General features: G+C 39.2%; 3 protein-coding genes across 5 annotated transcripts in view; 1 reads left to right on the forward strand and 2 right to left on the reverse strand.

Moving 5' to 3' along the window:
- LOC109819406 (uncharacterized zinc finger CCHC domain-containing protein At4g19190) lies at window positions 631-8560 on the reverse strand. The gene is made up of 7 exons (XM_020385117.1): window positions 8240-8560; window positions 5115-5177; window positions 3953-4098; window positions 3690-3809; window positions 1909-2110; window positions 1519-1633; window positions 631-1427 (listed from the first exon to the last, which is right to left on the reverse strand). The coding sequence occupies exons 1-7, from the start codon at window positions 8474-8476 to the stop codon at window positions 631-633; spliced, it is 1680 nt and encodes a 559-aa protein (XP_020240706.1). The 5' UTR covers window positions 8477-8560.
- LOC109822507 (RNA polymerase sigma factor sigB) lies at window positions 8677-14085 on the forward strand. Of its 3 annotated transcripts, none has more exons than XM_020388719.1 (7): window positions 8677-8953; window positions 10296-10462; window positions 10803-11387; window positions 11523-11753; window positions 11839-11979; window positions 12810-13010; window positions 13396-14085. In XM_020388719.1, the coding sequence occupies exons 1-7, from the start codon at window positions 8884-8886 to the stop codon at window positions 13672-13674; spliced, it is 1674 nt and encodes a 557-aa protein (XP_020244308.1). In that variant the 5' UTR covers window positions 8677-8883; the 3' UTR covers window positions 13675-14085. The 3 variants fall into 3 exon arrangements, with proteins under 3 accessions (XP_020244308.1, XP_020244310.1, XP_020244309.1); XM_020388721.1 differs by lacking the exon at window positions 8677-8953 and adding an exon at window positions 9297-9404; XM_020388720.1 differs by lacking the exon at window positions 8677-8953 and adding an exon at window positions 10081-10175.
- LOC109823038 (ABC transporter G family member 14-like) overlaps window positions 14482-16827 on the reverse strand; it is a 15326-nt gene continuing 12980 nt past the window's right edge. The window contains 5 exon segments of the mRNA XM_020389359.1: window positions 14482-15584; window positions 15668-15852; window positions 15925-16107; window positions 16624-16825; window position 16827. The exon segment at window position 16827 is cut by the window's right edge and continues 455 nt beyond it. Of these exon segments, the coding sequence (XP_020244948.1) occupies window positions 14931-15584; window positions 15668-15852; window positions 15925-16107; window positions 16624-16825; window position 16827 (1225 nt within the window). The 3' untranslated portion in view covers window positions 14482-14930.

Here is a 16827-nt window from a genome sequence, read left to right on the forward strand (position 1 = left end):
ATATGGAGTCCTCTACTTTTTCATTTTGCATGAAACGTTCAAAATTCAAACGAAAGACCGCTTTCTTCTGTTTCCATTAATGCGCACTGTGAAAGCAGTACTTTTTAACCAAAAAAAAAAATCTACTCTTTGGATTTTACTATTTCCGTCAAATACTGTAAAAAAAATTCTCATAAAGTTGAATATGAATGAAATTATGGACGCTCAATACATTTTGAAGGTTTAAGGGAGAGAGAGAAGAGGAGGACAAAAGATACATTCTGGTGATAAACTTCAAAGAGCTGCTATATTAGACAGGGAAATTTCCAGTCTCTTTATGTCACATTTCCGTTGGTTATCATGCCAATTAACCGGTTTCCACTGATGGTACAAACATACACAAGAGCAACTACAAATGTCTGATTCAACAATCATTCTGCAAAATAAGTTTACAATTAAACCAGTTGGGAACACGGCGTGTTCAAGAACTCGATAATATACAGACAAATACGGTTCGAACAACAAAAATCATGCGATGAAAATGTCATCGTCTTTTCGACCTATGGTGGCGTTTCAAACCGGAGCTATGACGATCGTGGTTCTCACTTCGCTGCATGCTTGTCCTTTGATCTCCTTTCTTTCGACCTCGGATCAGCTTTCGAATTGGGAAGAAGATCGATTTCCGTGGCGTTCTAAATCAGAACTGTCATCGTATCTCTTCATATGCTTGAGCTCGGTCCTTGTGCTCCTCCTCCTATATCTACCATCTTCAGAATCAGATGATGATGATCGTTTTAATTGATGCTCTGAGTCAGAACCATCAGATCTCCTTGATTCTGAATGGTACCTCTTCTTTGTCTTGTGTTTGCTTTTTGCTCTCCTCTTTCTTTCTCTATCATCTTCAGAGTCTGGAGATAATGATCGATTTCTATGATGCTCTAAATCAAAACCATCAGACCTCTGTGATTCTGAACGGTATCTCTTCTTCGTCTTGTGCTTGCTCTTTGCCTTCCTCTCTCTACCTCGATCATCGTCAGAGTCTGAAGATGATCGCCTTCTGTAACGCTCTGAATCAGAACTATCATATTTCCTCAATCCTGAACGGTGTCTCTTTTTTGTCTTGTGCTTTCTTTCTTCCCTCCTCTCTATTTCTCTGCTATCTTCAGAGTCTGAAGATGGCGGATGTCTGTGATGCTCTGAATCAGAGCCATCAGATATCCTTGATTCTGACTGGTATCTCTTCGTTGTCTCATGCTTGCTCTTTGCCCTCTTTCTATCATCTTCTGAAAATGAAGATGACAGCAACCGGTTTTCATGACTATGCTTGGATGCAATATGAGTTCCTGATGATGAGTGGTGTTTATGCTTCCTTTTATGCTTGGAATGCTTCTTGGGCTTTTTGGCGGAGAAGTTCGTGAGAAGCTCAGGAATATCACCACTAAGAAATCCTGTGATGAAACAAGTGAAGCCATCAAGTGAAAAGTTACACAGTATCTGAACTGGTTAGTTTATACACTCAAGGTAGGAGATTGAGTGTACCTCCATATTCATCGAATATTTCTTCTGCGACGATCTGCTGATTGGGATCATCAGCCTGGAATCCTCCACGGGGAGGGCTCAACCCTGGTTTCTGCTTAAGTTCCCACTTTAAAGGCTACAGAAGCATATGCATGTTTTTTAGTCTTTTAGATGATCAAGAAAATACAATGAGGACATCAAATGCCTAAACTAATCTTGTTAATAATGTTGTCTCACGCAACAGACATCTTTTTATGCAACAACAAAGATATAATGAGGCTCATTCAGTAAGAGTAGCCACCGGAGCTCTAGCTGCACCCCGTACATGATGAGAACTCTAATTATTCTCAACTAAGGTACCTTGCAAAATATTCCTTAACATGTAGTATTGAAAGGAAATGCAATACTTGCCTCATTGGGATCTGTTTGTGCTATTATAGCCGTTAGTGGGTCATCCCTCTTCAATCGACTCTCCTCATTCGGCATTATTACATCTTTCAAAGGACATTCACGATCACCACTTTGGTGACCAAAAGTTCCGCATCTTACACATCTTACATTACGGATTTCAATTCCAAATGGCTTTACCCTTGCAGGCATACCCGTTTCCAACCTGCCAACATTAACTAAATATGCTTTAATAATGAGAAAGGTAACTCATGCGATTGACATGGGGAAACAAGCCAGTTTCCAGTGGAAAACTCATGAGTTATTAGTATGTCTTAACACTGATGACATGAAGGTTCAGAAGTGATTCCAAATGGAATGCTAACATACAAGTTAATAAAATTTGTGTGTTTGTTCTTATCTTTAAATATTTGAAGGAAAAAACCTAGAACAATCAAGTAAATATTGCATGCAGTGATCTTAGTACCAAAGATTCACATAGTTTCTATTGTTCATGCAGCTTCTTGCTCTCATTCTGTAAGACATTGTTTGTTGTTTAATGTCATGAAGATTTGTTAAGGTAGAAAAGTTGAAAGAAATATAAAGAGTACAACTCGCGGTTGCTAATTGTCATAAGAAAACATTTGATGTTCAGTTCATTATGCTGATGCAAGTTTGCATATAGAAGCATTGAGCTGAACTACTAAAAAGCTTTACATGATTGTCAACGGCTCTACCTATCAATGGCATTGGCCGATTTAAAGTCAAATCTATTAGATTCCTTCCATGCCTAAGATTTCATGAGAAACTACATGATACACTCGTTGCACCGCTAAATACTAAACAAAGAAAATTTAAAAACCAGAAATGATGATTGCAATGTTACATTAAACATTGGGCGCTTCTAGGCGTCGGACTTGGCGCCCAGCGCTTAGTCGCCTAGGCAGGCGCCTAAGTGGTTTCTGGGCGTTTTTTTCTTTCTTCATTTAAGTGGTGGTCGATGAGGTTTTGCTGAAGGTCGGAGGAGGTAGTGGAGGTGTTCATATTTGGAGGTTAATGGAGTTTGGAGGACGTGTAGGCTACGATACATAAAATCACAATCAAGGCCTACATGGTGCAATCCACGTAAGCAGACAATGCTCCCCTAAACGCTCGTAAAATCTAAGTGGGTAGCCTAAATATGGCCGAGGCGCTAGTTAGGCGGCCTAGGTACCGCCTAGGCCTAGGCGTACGCCTAAGCGGACTAGGCGGAGGTTTTTTAAAACAGTGGATGATTGTTTAACAGTTACAGCCCTAGGACCAGAGACCTGTAAAATAGATAAACCTAAAGAGGGCATTTTCTGAAACTTATGGACCCAAAAAATTAAATTAAAAAAAAACAAAAACAAAAAACTCATGGAACTGGATTGTGGCTACCAGCAGTTTGACAGAAATTGGGAAAAAGAAGGAATACAAATATAAGAGGCAAGTTATATAATTTGCAAGGGTAAAAAGAAAATTTAGGTTTCAGTATCGTCCTTTTCCCCCATTGATCTCACAATCTGGGCAGTTCTACGGTAAAAATATTTTTGATTTTACAGGTTCTAGTTCTTCATACAGTACAAGATTTATCAAATTAATATACCAACACCCATAATTACAGTTTCTAGTTCTTCATACAGTACAAGAATTATCAAATTAATATACCAACACCCATAATTGCTCTACAGCTGTCACCATCGCCAGTGAAAATATTTAAACAATAAGGACATATGGAGAATTAATCATAAGACAGATAAACCATAAATAACAGTGTACAAAGTTACCTTGGGGCATTTTTCAGTACTCCAAATTCTTCTTCTGTGGGCAAAGGCCGGCCAAAAACATCTTTCGGTCTGGCTTTCTTGTCTCTCTCGGAGTGATTCTTATCAAGTTTGGCATCAGTCCTGCAGGATCATGAATTACAGCTTAGCAAAGATAAGGAACAAACAGTACATGTTAAGCAAGCTTGTTCATCAATAGTTACAAAGATTAAGATTAAATTAAACATTTTGCAATAAATTCAAGAACAAACAAAAAAAAGCAGTACACTGGAGCAGTAGATGAAGGATCTTGAGCAGCATTATCTTGATCAGTGTTCTTCCTTTCATCTTCAACTTCAGCAGCCTTCGCACTTTCTGCATTATATCCAGGTGGACGAACATACATAAAACTCACAGCTTTCATCATCTCCACCTGACCACATATATCTGTCAGAAAGAAGTCATGCATAGGATGAAAGTGAAAATGGCTTCAATGAGCCAAATGAAGAAAAAATCAAAGTAAAATAATTAACAGCACAAGCTATATATATTATACAACAGCACAAAGCATGATATAATGCATGGTAACTAGAAGTTAGTAAAACTGAAGTCTAGTTGAGGAAATGATGCGCAACATATTTATTGCCTCCTATAAATGCTCTACGAGGCTGCCTATGTGGCAAAGCCATCGTGATGCATTTCCTTTGGATAAAGTGGCCAAACAAGCCATCTGAGATAGTGACGCCAAAAAGAGGGAGGGTTACAACAAAAGAAGGGCCAGCTCATTAATTGTCAATATCTCTTTTGCCAATAATCCCTGTATCGACCATTTTCTAGGAATCGATCAAGACATCGTAGACCATGAAGGAGAGGAAACTCAGGAAAGTTGAGAAAGCTTGGGGGTTGTTGGATTATCATGCAACTCTCTGACAGGTAAATTCACTTCCATTCTTCCTCAGTTAACACTCATCAGCTTCGACGACATGATTTTTAGAGAGAACAGAAAAGCAGCATCCAGTGGCCTCAGGGGCAACTTGCTGCAAGAATCAACAGAAATGTTCTCTGACACAGAAAGAAGGATTTCTGTTGGACCAGGTATTAGATGTATTCATAAGGCTCCGATGTTATTGTAGGTTCAGTCTACTAATTTCAAGAAAGGGACTAAGGTTCAGAACATTTGGAAAGCCAAAAATATAAATTCCATAATTCAAACAATTTTACCTTATGTGGACTTCTCCAATTGTGGGCAATTCAAAAGATATGAAATTCATTTCAAATTCTTAGTAATAAAACAAATAGTTGCAGCAGGGTATGATCATGTGTGGGTGTGATCATAAATTCCAAGATTCATAAAACTAGAGAAAATTATTACAATCTCCTAAGATCGAAAGAATAGCCTTAAAATAGAGACTTAAGAAAATAAAAATAAAAAGCAAAATCGGTGTGTACCTTCTCCTTCTCCTTCTTGGAGAAAAGTGCAGTTTGACGAAAAAACTCCTGCTCCTGTGCAAACTGCAAAATAACAAGTCATAGCATGAAGCCTCTAACAAATATATGTTCTTCAAAAGATATCAATATTTTATCGTAGATCATGTCTGCGAAAATTTCCTAACTTTGAATAATCATTAGCTAAGATGAAAAACTTGGAAATGCAGAAATATCTAACGGTGCTCATTCGAGACGCGTATGATTGATCAAATTCTCAAACACTTCACATTTGCAAGGCATGAACCTCTCCTTGATCAGAAATTTCATCCACTTTATTTCCATGATCTCAAATGTACCTTAAAATTGTTTTATTCTAACCTGCATTCTCTTAGGTATCCGAAGCACTATATATAATCATTTCTTAATATGACCAAATAATTACATGTCACAGTACAGTTGGGTTCAATTCGAATCTTTTCTAGATATTATTCTCTCCTTTCCATCAATCGAGATGAATATTTAATGTTTAAAAAAGTGGAAGTACAAGACGAAGCGCTAGACCCTTTGATGAAGTGAGGCATAAGCTTCAAAGCGTGAAGCGTAAGCTTCACAATTTTAAGTATTCTAATTTTAAATTTGTAAACACTATGAATATATACTATATAGTGGTATAATCAATGTTACAGAAGGTACTAGGCGGACTAGGCATTCGAGCCAGCACCTGGCACCTAAACGCCTAGGCGGCGTTTAGGCATTTGGCTATTTTTTAAAATTATTAAATTATAATAATTAATAAAAAATATGTATTAAATTCATAAAAAATTGTCAAAAAAATAGCAATCTTAGATCCACAATAAATCATGCATACTTACATACTAAATAGCCAAAATAATAACTAATGATGTTATAGAAAGCGCTAGGAGGTTTAGGCGTTGGACCTGACACCTAGAGCCTAGGATGTTTTTTTTAATTATAACAATTGATAGTAAATATCAATGTTATAGAAAGCTTAGGTGTCAGACTGATGTCTAGGCGGATTTCTTTCTTTATTTAAGTGGTGGTCGAGAAGATTTTGCTAAAGGTCGGAGGAGGCAGTGAAGGTGTTCATATTTGGAGATTAAAGGAGTTTGAAGGTTGGAGGACATGGAGGCTGCAACACAAAAAACCACGATCAATGCCTAAAGGGTGCAGTCCACGTAAGCAGACAATACTTCTCTAAACACTCCTAAAACCTAGGTGGGCAGCCTAACTACCGTCCAGGCTCTAGGCCGCCTAGCCTTAGGCATACGCCTAGGTAGACTAGGCGGATGATTTTTAAAACAGTATAATAATTTTGTCTGATTAGTAAATAAGAATTAAATATGTGAAGGATAGAAACGAATCATAATAACCTAAGCTACATGCATAACATATATATTTTATTTACACTCAATGGTCATATTGAAAATACATTGGGGTGTTTTAATGTTAGTCAAAAATCCCTTTATATCCTCCTCTTTTGTCTAAAGTGTGTGCTTCAAAAGAAAAGTGCTTTATGAAGCGCGAAGCGCACACTTCAATTATGCTTTAACTGATGAGGCATAAGCTTCAATGGATAAATTGCTTCACTCTTGAGTTTCGAAGCGTTTACCCTTTACAAAGTGGTGAAGCGAGTTTCAAAAAAAGCTTTTTCAAACATTGTGAATATTTATGTTCTACATAGTTATTGCAACCATATTTCCTTCTATGAACAGATAAACAAGTGAAATCGCAAGTCATCTGTCTAATCCCCATTGATCCAATTATTTAACATTATATACCACCAAAGTATGATTCTAATTATATACAAAATAGTATGTATCTGAATACTAAGAAGTGATTTAAACACAATCAAATTTCTCATATCTTTGTTTTTCGATATGCAAAACTCTTGAGTTCCTCTACATGTAATCTCTTACACTTTTCAAATAGCAGTTTTCAAAAAAATTAAACATCCATTGGACTTGACACTGAAAAACAATCAGTCTCCCAAGAACGTTATAAAAGCTTAGAAATGTGAATGCTTTGTTTACTACATTTGAGAAGACCTAACTACTAATAAAACTCAGTACACAACAGTAGAGATACATCCTAACCCATCTGGATGATGTGTAGGTCCCTACCACTTGAGTAATATCAAACTTCATCAATTGCATGCAAAATCTTGACAGAGGGTTATAGGCGAAGCAGACTCATACACCGTGTGTGAATAGAATAACTTAATTTAGAAAGCTGATCCTAGGATAGGAATCCATCAGATATGTCAACAAGGGTGTCCTGTTATACAAGATGTTAGCTTCATTCCAGCTGAATCATAAGAACTGTCTGTAACCTTTTTCAATTTTTTTGAGCGCAGAACAGTTACATGTAACTTATCTGTTATTAAATTAAGCCATCCAATATACTGTAAAGAGTGATGATTAGTGAATTCTTGATAAACAAACTTTATTACAATTGCATTCCACTGTAAAAAGAACATACAGAAAGGAATATTCTCGAAATTTTAATTCTGTCGTTGTCTCCTCTAGAAGTTGCAATTACATATGACTGCACCATTTTGGAGAACATGGGAACAGTAAATTTGCAAAAGAGTGCTGAAGATGCAGACTTGCTGGCAGCTATTCTGAATTGTCCTAGCTGCAAATCTACAAACCCAATATCGCACTCCATCCTTAAATGACTTCCAGTACAAACTGAATTGTTAAAGAGGTTACTAAACGGAACAATTTATTATTCTTTTTCAATATCCATGTGTCTTATTCATGAATTATTCTCTAGAAGAAAAGAACATACAAATGTTTTCTTCACCTTTTGCATTCCTGGATACAAAGCTTAAATTATGGACATATTATTCTAAGATTCTGAATATCGATATCACCTTTTGCATTCCTGGATACAAAGCTTAAATTATGGACATATTATTCTAAGATTCTGAATATCGATACGCAAGCGTCCATACCAAAGAAAATCAATTCTTGCAATAGAAGCTACTGCAGTTTTCCACGGATCGACTATTAGCGTTTTGACATCAAAATCTTAGAAAACGGACCTAATTACTGTTGTTTACCGTTTCTTGATCGAAGCCAACTGGCGATAATTAGGGTTTCGAGATCGAGATCGAAACTAACCTCGCGGGCGACTTCCTCAGCACGGCGCTCTCGGTTCGCGTGAGTCTGCTCGGCGATCCACTTGCGACGCTGGTTAGGGTAAGAGAGAGGATGCCATGGCTTCTGGTTCAGAAACGAGTGGCTCCACGCTGTACCCGACTTCGTCCTGTAATCGACCTCGCCGGATCCGGCGACGCCCTTGTCGGAGTTCTTCTTTCCTAGTCGGAGACCGCCGCCGCCGCCCTCGCCTTCGTCCATTTTTTGGTCGGAGATTTGAGAGAACTGGGCAGGGTTAGGTTTTGGGAAGACTGAATAAAGAGAGAAACTTCGGAGGAGACGGGTTGGATTCGGATCGGGTCGGATAATTTAGACCCCAAAAAGTTTGTACGTGTACAATTTGAGTTGTATATCGGGTCGAGAACGGTATGTTAGCTGAGCACCGACCAAAAACAGAGACTGATGAACGAGTCAGCGAGAGCTCTACTCTCTCTCTCTCTCTCTCTCGCGCTGTCTCTTATCCATTTCCCAAAGCTCGATCTTCTCTCTCCCCCCCCTCCCACTGCAAATTTTGCAGAGGCAATGAGCTAGAGAGAGAGAGAGAGAGAGAGAGAGATAACCTAATTCCAAAGGAGGAGGAAGCAAGTAATTCAAGATAAAGGAAGCAGATGGCATGCTTGGTTCCTCAATTCAAGTGCCCATCATCCCATCATCATCATCATCATCATCCCCTTCAAGGTATCATCTCCTCTGCACTTACGGAAACCGCTATTACCCACCATCTGTTCTGTGTTAGTTTGCGGTTTCGGGGAGCCCCCAGGTGTCGGGAATTTGAGGGGGGATGCATTGAATTGGGCAAACTGGCGTTTTATTTTCTAATTTTGGAACGGGTTAGGGGGGTCTTTGCACTGCAATGCATCCATTGACTGTTATATAGAGGGCCCGTTTAGATTCATCGGGCGGGCCACGTGCTTAATGAGCACTACATGTTTGTGATAATGCACCTTCGTGCTCACCTGCGATCGCTAGTGTAATGGTGGTGCCAGCTCTTGAAAAGAATGGTTCTTAAGCGCACGTGGTGATCCTTGATGCCGTCTCTTCCGTCATTGTGAAGCCGAACTCGCCAAGCGGTGGGGGTTATTCACCAACCAACAAGAACATGAGCTGGATGAAGAGACTCATAATACTGGTTTGTTTTACTCTACTGATGACAGCGCCACGATAGTAGGTCAATCTAGTACAAGAGGAGCCGTTGATTTGCACAATTGGCAATGGTGCTATATTGAAAAACAAATTGCGCTTAACTACATGTGTGTCAGATTATGGATGAATATCTCTTAAGTCATAATCTTCTGATTGTCTCCAAGCCATGATAGTGACACAAGCATGCCCATATGCATGAAAAATAAAATAGACGGCCAGTACACGAGGACCCTGTCATTGTTGGGTCTAGGGAGGGTCAAACTTAGCCCCAAACGTCAACAGGCTGTTTTCTCGAGGCATGAAAATGAAAAGCAAAAAAGAAGAAACTGTTAATGTGTCTATTAGATGATATACATACATGCCGAGACTGTTAGATGTCTAAATCTATAACTACAACTTCATTTGTGAATTTCCTTTACAATGGAAACTATGAGTAATGTGTATTCGCTTTAGGTGACCTGTTTGGCATTTTTTTTTCTTTTGTGCAGAGGCCATACTCATTCTTAAACCTGAGACCTTCCAAACCCCAACCCATCCCACACCTCCCCCCAAAACAGACGCACACCAACCACCCACATGCGAGGAATGGCTCCCTACCTATCTATGGCATGCAATATAAGCATGCTCTCATCTATAGTATTTTAGCATGTACTTCGTGTGATGAACGCGTTAGTCTCATGAAACTTAGCTTTTATAATGTACAGGGGGGGCTTCTTAAATCAATTTTCCATTGCTCTATATCCCAAAATCTGCAGATGTTAGTATTGCTTACTGTTTTCCCACTTTATTTTGGCTGTTTTCTTATTGGTCCAACCTGTAGTCTGAGTTTGTTAGAGCACATTATAATCGTCATTTTCTCTGCTTCCTTATTTTGCAGTGAAGCCTAGAGGACCAGTTTATGTTCGTAATCAGTGTGTTTCGTCCCTGATGACAGCTGTTATTGAGCTGGATAAGACATATGTTCCTACTCTAGATGCTCATACAAATTCTTCAGCTGTTACAAGACCCTTGAGTTATGTAGGAGCCATTGGTCCACCTTCCAAGGTGAGAGTTGGTTTATGTCAGATTGATAGGTATCCTTTATGATTAAAGGTGGGTGAATGCAAATTGCTTGTCTTTGGAGGAAGGGATAAATAGCTGGATTAGATTGCTAGGACAACAGTTTAGAGAAAATTAGGAACTTATATTTGTTTAATGAGATATATGAAACAAATTAAGATTTAATCGGGAAACACATCATTTTGGTCCCGCAAATTATCCAAGAATGGTGATAACTTTCACTGACTTAAAGTGGGAATCATTTACATAGAATGGAACAGACGAGCAACTTTATCCTTTTGTGGAATTTGCATGTTTGTTTATTGTTCCCTGTCTACTTGTCCAGACAGATTACAAAACAACATGGCATGCAGAAACACTTCTCACAAGGGAAGAGGCCACAATAGCTGCAGCAGCTGCTGAGGCAGTTGCCCTTGCTAGGGCTGCAGTCGAACTTGCAAAAGATGCAGCTCAGATGATTAGAAAGGACTTACCTGTCAAATTGGAGAAAGCAGAAAACTTTCCATCTCAAGCTGATATTCGTCAGTTAAAGAGGCCCACACTTACCGAACTGGAACTGCTTGACACAACAAACAATCAAGAAGAAGGGCATAATACTCCCAACCAATCTAAAGATGAGGGAATTTCCAGTTTGATGCTAAATGAACCTGATCTCCAACGGATGCAGGAGTCTGAAAATATAACTGTAAGATCCATGCGTCAAAGTGAGAGGCGAGCTAGGAGAGCAAAGGCAGCAGAGAAGGCTGCTAACAATGTCATCTCTGTGAAGTCAGGAACATCGGGAAAGAAAAAACGCTCTGCTGCACAAGAGATTGATTATTCGGATCCTTTGCGATATTTGAGAGGAACAACAAGCAATTCGAAGCTTCTTACTGCTGACGAAGAGTTAGAGTTGTCAGAAGGAATTCAGGTAGGATCTTTCACAGATTAGAAATTCATTGACTTTTCTCCTTGAGGAATTGCAGAAAGAAAAGAAGGTTAAGTGTTCATGTTTATAAACTGAAATGTTTTTCATTCTTGGTATTGATACATGGACGTGAGGCAGGACTTAATAAAGTTGGAAAGTCTCCAAGCAGAACTCACAGAACGATACGGTAATCCACCAACTTTCGCTCAATGGGCGATGGCAGCTAGAGTTGATACAAGGACCTTGAGGAAGCGCTTAAATTATGGAAGATATTGCAAGGATAAGATGATCAAAAGCAACATACGCCTTGTTATATCTATTGCCAAAAACTTTCAAGGTTCAGGGATGAACCTGCAGGATCTTGTCCAGGTATTGCAAGTGGGTTCTAATAAAAAAATGCAATGTTTCTTGTAATCCCTCCTGCTCCATCATGCTAATGGATTCTTGTTTGCAGGAAGGATGCCGAGGTCTGGTGAAGGGTGCTGAAAAATTTGATGCTTCAAAAGGGTTTAAGTTTTCAACCTATGCACATTGGTGGATAAAACAAGCTGTTCGCAAATCTCTTTCAGATCAATCTAGGACAATCCGTTTACCTGTAAGCTTCAGTTAATTACTTGATATGCCTTTCTCTAGAGATATCACCAATATTCCGGCAAGGATTACTATGCAGGTTCCCCTTGAGCTTCTATTAGCCTTTGGACCTGGAAGATGAAAGTCATCCTTTTTTAAGGAAAGAAAAATTAAGTAAATCTTATTATTTGTAGAAGTTTTTTTTATCTAAGTCAAAATGCAGATATGGTGAAATCATTGTGAGTTTTGGTTACCTTACGTGAACATGGATCAGGCGAGTTGAAACTCAATAATGAGATAAGGACTTTAGGAAACACCTTAAAGTTGCAAATGTTATTTAACTCATCGAAATAGCATCCAGTAATTATAAGTTCCTTGGCTGAAATGATTCAGCTGATCATTCCCTGGCTATTGCTGTCAACAACCACTACAATGATTTACTGTTTTTACAAATATTCTTCTCGTGAACTTTTCACTAACTGTAAGGTAAAGATGGATTTCTTTACTGTAATTTCCTGTTTAAATAGTTTTGAAGGTTATTGCTCAGATTCTTGTATTTGTCTGATAGTTCTCTTGAGTATCATGGTATTTGATTAACCATACTCCAAGTAGAGAAGCTTTTCTATTTGTTTTCTGTTTTCTTAAATTAGACTAATATTGAGCTTCAAGGTTCCCTATTTTGGCGTACTCATGTATGTACATCTATGCTAATATTCAAGTCAATAGATACTTTCCCATTTCTGAGAGTTTCATCCAGTTCTTTTCTGAAGTAGAAACTTTTAAGAGTAATATAATATTGACCATTGTTCCATTCTCCTCTTGACTTACATCTTATCTCATGTCTTTGTTCAACAGTTCCACATGGTTGAAGCAACTTATCGAGTAAGAGAAGCAAGGAAACAACTCTACAGTGAGAATGGAAGGCACCCGGATGACGAAGAAATTGCAGAAGCAACTGGATTAACAATGAAGAGGCTAACTGCTGTGATGCTAATTCCTAAAGCTCCTCGATCACTAGAGCAGAAGATCGGAATCAATCAGACCTTAAAGCCTTCGGTTTGCTCTGCAACCTTATACTCTTTTTTCCTTAAATGAGTGCATTAGTAAGAAGTTGGAGGTTGCTTCTATTGAGTTTAAAACAAGAGAGAGTTGTTTGAAATGGTTCGGTCATGTGCGATGAAAGCCGTTAAATGCGCCAGCTTGGAAAAATGATAAGATTATAATTTAATAGGAAAAGAAGGAAAAGAGATGTGCCTAAGGGAACTTGATTAAGAATGATATGATTAATGATTAGCTTAATGGATGAGACAGTCCATATCAAAACTGAGTGAGTGGAAGAGTAGGATTCATGTAGCCGCCAACCCTGACAATTTGGGACAAAGGCGTTGTTGTTGTTGTTTTGTTTATGATTGCAATACTAATTCCTCGTATTTTACTATAGGAAGTGATATCAGACCCTGATGCCCTAACAACAGAGGAAATACTCGTGAAGCAACTAATGAAGCAGGATCTGAATAAAGTGCTCGATAGCTTGAATCCGAGGGAGAAGCAGGTTGTGAGATGGAGATTTGGGCTTGAGGATGGAAGGATGAAAACACTGCAAGAGATCGGAGAGCTGATGGGTGTGAGCAGGGAGAGAATTCGGCAGATTGAGTCTTGTGCCTTCAGAAAACTCAAAAACAAGAAGAGAACCAAGAATTTGCAGCAGTATCTCTATTAACGGGATGTGATGATAAAATATGCAAGAGATGCATGCATTCATTCTTTCAACCACCCATCAATTTGTTGGTGGTCTTCCATCATTTTGTATTGTATATTATGAGCAGTGCATATTGATCTTCTCAAAGGTTGAAATCCACTATATCGGTGAGATGATTTTGGCAACGGTAATGATGTTAAGACAACACGGGGTTCGCGTGTCTAAATCTATTGAGGCAATGTTTCAGTGATCTGACTGGTAGCAAGCAAGCAAAAAAAGTGAGGAATTGGGGGGGAGCTATTCAAAATGAATGAATATTTTTCACTGTGACTTCGTCGGCTCATACACAATAATTACCGTCATATTTTATAGACAGCAGAAGAATATTCCAGTTCGTAATATCATATTTGATAATGGTTCAGAAAAATATCATATTCGGCAGTAAATGGTATAAATCCTTTTTTATATGGTAACCCAGTCCCCAATATGTATGGAAAATGTGGGTTGAAAAAGTTATTCTTCATTGACCAAAATAACGAAAAAAAAATGGTATAAATTCATGGAATGCTTATTTGATTCGCAAGATTTTATGAAAAATGCTCATTATAGTGTTTTTTTAGTGGCATAAGTATATATTCTACGGATATTTGTTGATATTCATGATTCCATGTCGTACAGTCTACATCTTGTTTATGTTCGGAGGTCGCTTTCTCAAATGCAACTCTATCGCATATGTGCGTGTGTGTCCAATCAACCATATTCACTTTGACTTCCTGTATTAAGATGGGCATATTCTCACTTGCTAAGTGGTTTAAGAATAATTGGTGATTGATAGAAAGTCTTAATGTAAAGTATTAAACGGTCAAAATGTAGTTAAAACAACTTTCAAGTTTAATCACCTCGGTCTGCTTTTAAAAAACGTATACATGAGTTTAATCAGTAAACTTTCAACCTTCATTGACTTCGGATACGTCTGCAGCTCAGCTTGTAGTTCTTGAATTCCGCTGAGAACTCATTAACAAAATGACTACAAGAACTGATACGCTGTAGCACGGACTGCTAATTTTCTACTATAATGCTTTCCGATGCTCAGCTTTTTTTCGTACTTGGCTCTTCTTTACATTGGATCATACCAGGTGTTCTCTAGGTGGGGAAAAAAGAAGGTTGATTCTGTGATTTCTCATCTCTATCTTCTATCTCATCGTCTCCTCGAATCATCCCAGAGGAGCAAAGTCCTTCTGAAACTGAGGATAAACTTCTGCCCTCTGCTGTTTTCTCTACCTTGGTTGTAGCCGATGCAGCGCCATATAAGCAACTAGTCGATACCCAACAAGCATTAATCCCATAATGCAGATGTCCACCCACAAATTCTCGAGCCCAACGGACTTAATCGCTGGAAAATCGATCACAGGGCAAAATTTCCCAGGTGAGCACTCGTAGTAGTCGTCAGAGTGGAAGTGAACTCCAAGCAGCAGCTTGTAGCAGTAGAAGCTGTAACTCAAGTACTTTAACCACACGATGAACGGGGGAATCTGCTGTACGTAATATCCTCCAGCTATAAGAAAGACGAGGGTAGTAACCGAAGCAAGAGTCGTAGCTTGCTTGAGGTCATCCATGAGGATGGCTCCAATGGCAAGGCCAAGGCTCTGAGCAACGAGAACACTGTAGAGGACGACGAGGAGAGAGAGGAGAAAAGTGGAGGGATGAGGGTCGAGACCACCCATCCAGTAGATTATGAAGACAAAAGCGGTGGGTAGGGCTAATTCCATCGGGAGATCAGCAGCAGTTCGGGCTAAAAAGTAGGTTGAGAGGCGGTACATGCCAGAGGAGCGCTCCTTGGTCAGCATCGCTCTTTCTTGAGGGAAAGTGAATACTGCATTGTACAAGGGGTAGAATCCCCAGAATACAGAGAAGAAGAAAAGCAAAGCGGTCTGCAACGAAATGATTAGCGTCAGTCAGTCGATGAGTATGTTGTCTTAGGGAAGCTGTAAGTTTTTCGGTTGCCGGGGCTTACTCTGTCCTGAAGATGAGACGACGGTGTATGCCACCATAAGAGGCCTCCGAGGGTTGCAACACTTAGAACTTGGAAGATCCTAAGCTTGTTGAAGGCCTCGTGTCGTCTCTCTTTCATCCCTCTTCTTAAAAGTACGGAGAATTGCTCGCACCAGCTACTGTTCCATTGCTCTCTTCTACCTCTTGCTGCAGGAAATTTTGCTGGTTAGTCAGCAAATTTTATGACCCGGAGAGTAGATATAGCACCAAAGCACGTACCTGCATCTCGACTGTAGTTGTAGTTGTTGCTGTTAGGGTCCATGGAAACGGTGCAGAGCTCTGCCTTTAATCTGGTGGCAATGTTCTTGTCATATGCTGATATGAGCTCCTCTCTCACTGCCTTCTGCTCCTCAGCGATGCCCTTTCCATCTTCGATAGCGTGCTTTGAGTTTGGAGCAATTCCTGGCAATTGGTGTATCAAGAATAAGAAAATTAGCCACGGTTTTTTACTGTTGCTCTTTAGTACACTTTCACTATGATATGGGTCATGAAGCGTGGTAAAAAGAAAGTTTGTGACTGCTTTTTTAGGAGTTAAAATTTTTGGCCCACAAAAATGCCTAACAACGACCATATTGGCCCCTTTTTCACGTTAATTGTTAACAGAAAGCGATTCTCACTAACTGGATGATGGAACCCACAATCATTTACTGACCAAAACATACACAGCATGGGACCTCAATTCACCGTTGAAGTTGAAAGCTCAATCGAACTTTAAACGTGATATTGCCAAGAATCCAAGATAATGTGTGTGTCTAATTCTTGAACTGGAAGACTACTGGTGGTGGATATGGCACGATTATGAGCATTAATGCAATTGTCTTATTATCATTGCAGGCGCAATTGAGACATTGTACCCTTTATCTATATCATCCTCAGTTTTAATTCATAAATAACAATACCTGAGGAACATAATCTTACCGTTGGCGAGATCTAGGAGAAGATCAGCAGGGTTCACAGTGACCGGCGATGAGAAACCGATGGACTCAAAGTATCCTTGTGCATCCGATGCTTTGCCATGATATATTGGACATCCCTCCGACAGAAGCACCACCTTATCAAACATATGATACAGCCTGCTTGATGGCTGGTGTATCGTCGTCACCACTGTCCTCCCTCCTGCCG

The sequence above is a fragment of the Asparagus officinalis genome, chromosome 8 (genome assembly GCF_001876935.1).
Source record: "Asparagus officinalis chromosome 8, Aspof.V1, whole genome shotgun sequence".
Classification (NCBI taxonomy): domain Eukaryota; kingdom Viridiplantae; phylum Streptophyta; class Magnoliopsida; order Asparagales; family Asparagaceae; genus Asparagus; species Asparagus officinalis.

Bases quoted from the DNA above. Each gene is read 5' to 3' on its own strand.
- LOC109819406 (XM_020385117.1), bottom strand. From the start codon at position 8,476: ATGGACGAAGGCGAGGGCGGCGGCGGCGGTCTCCGACTAGGAAAGAAG. The intron at 4,099-5,114 runs GTACACACCGAT...ATATGTGGTCAG, and splicing joins CCAAGAAGGAGAAGGAGAAG to GTGGAGATGATGAAAGCTGT. The intron at 1,428-1,518 runs GTACACTCAATC...GTTTCATCACAG, and splicing joins AATATTCGATGAATATGGAG to GATTTCTTAGTGGTGATATT.
- LOC109822507 (XM_020388719.1), top strand. From the start codon at position 8,884: ATGGCATGCTTGGTTCCTCAATTCAAGTGCCCATCATCCCATCATCAT. The intron at 10,463-10,802 runs GTGAGAGTTGGT...CTACTTGTCCAG, and splicing joins CCATTGGTCCACCTTCCAAG to ACAGATTACAAAACAACATG. The intron at 11,754-11,838 runs GTATTGCAAGTG...TCTTGTTTGCAG, and splicing joins ACCTGCAGGATCTTGTCCAG to GAAGGATGCCGAGGTCTGGT.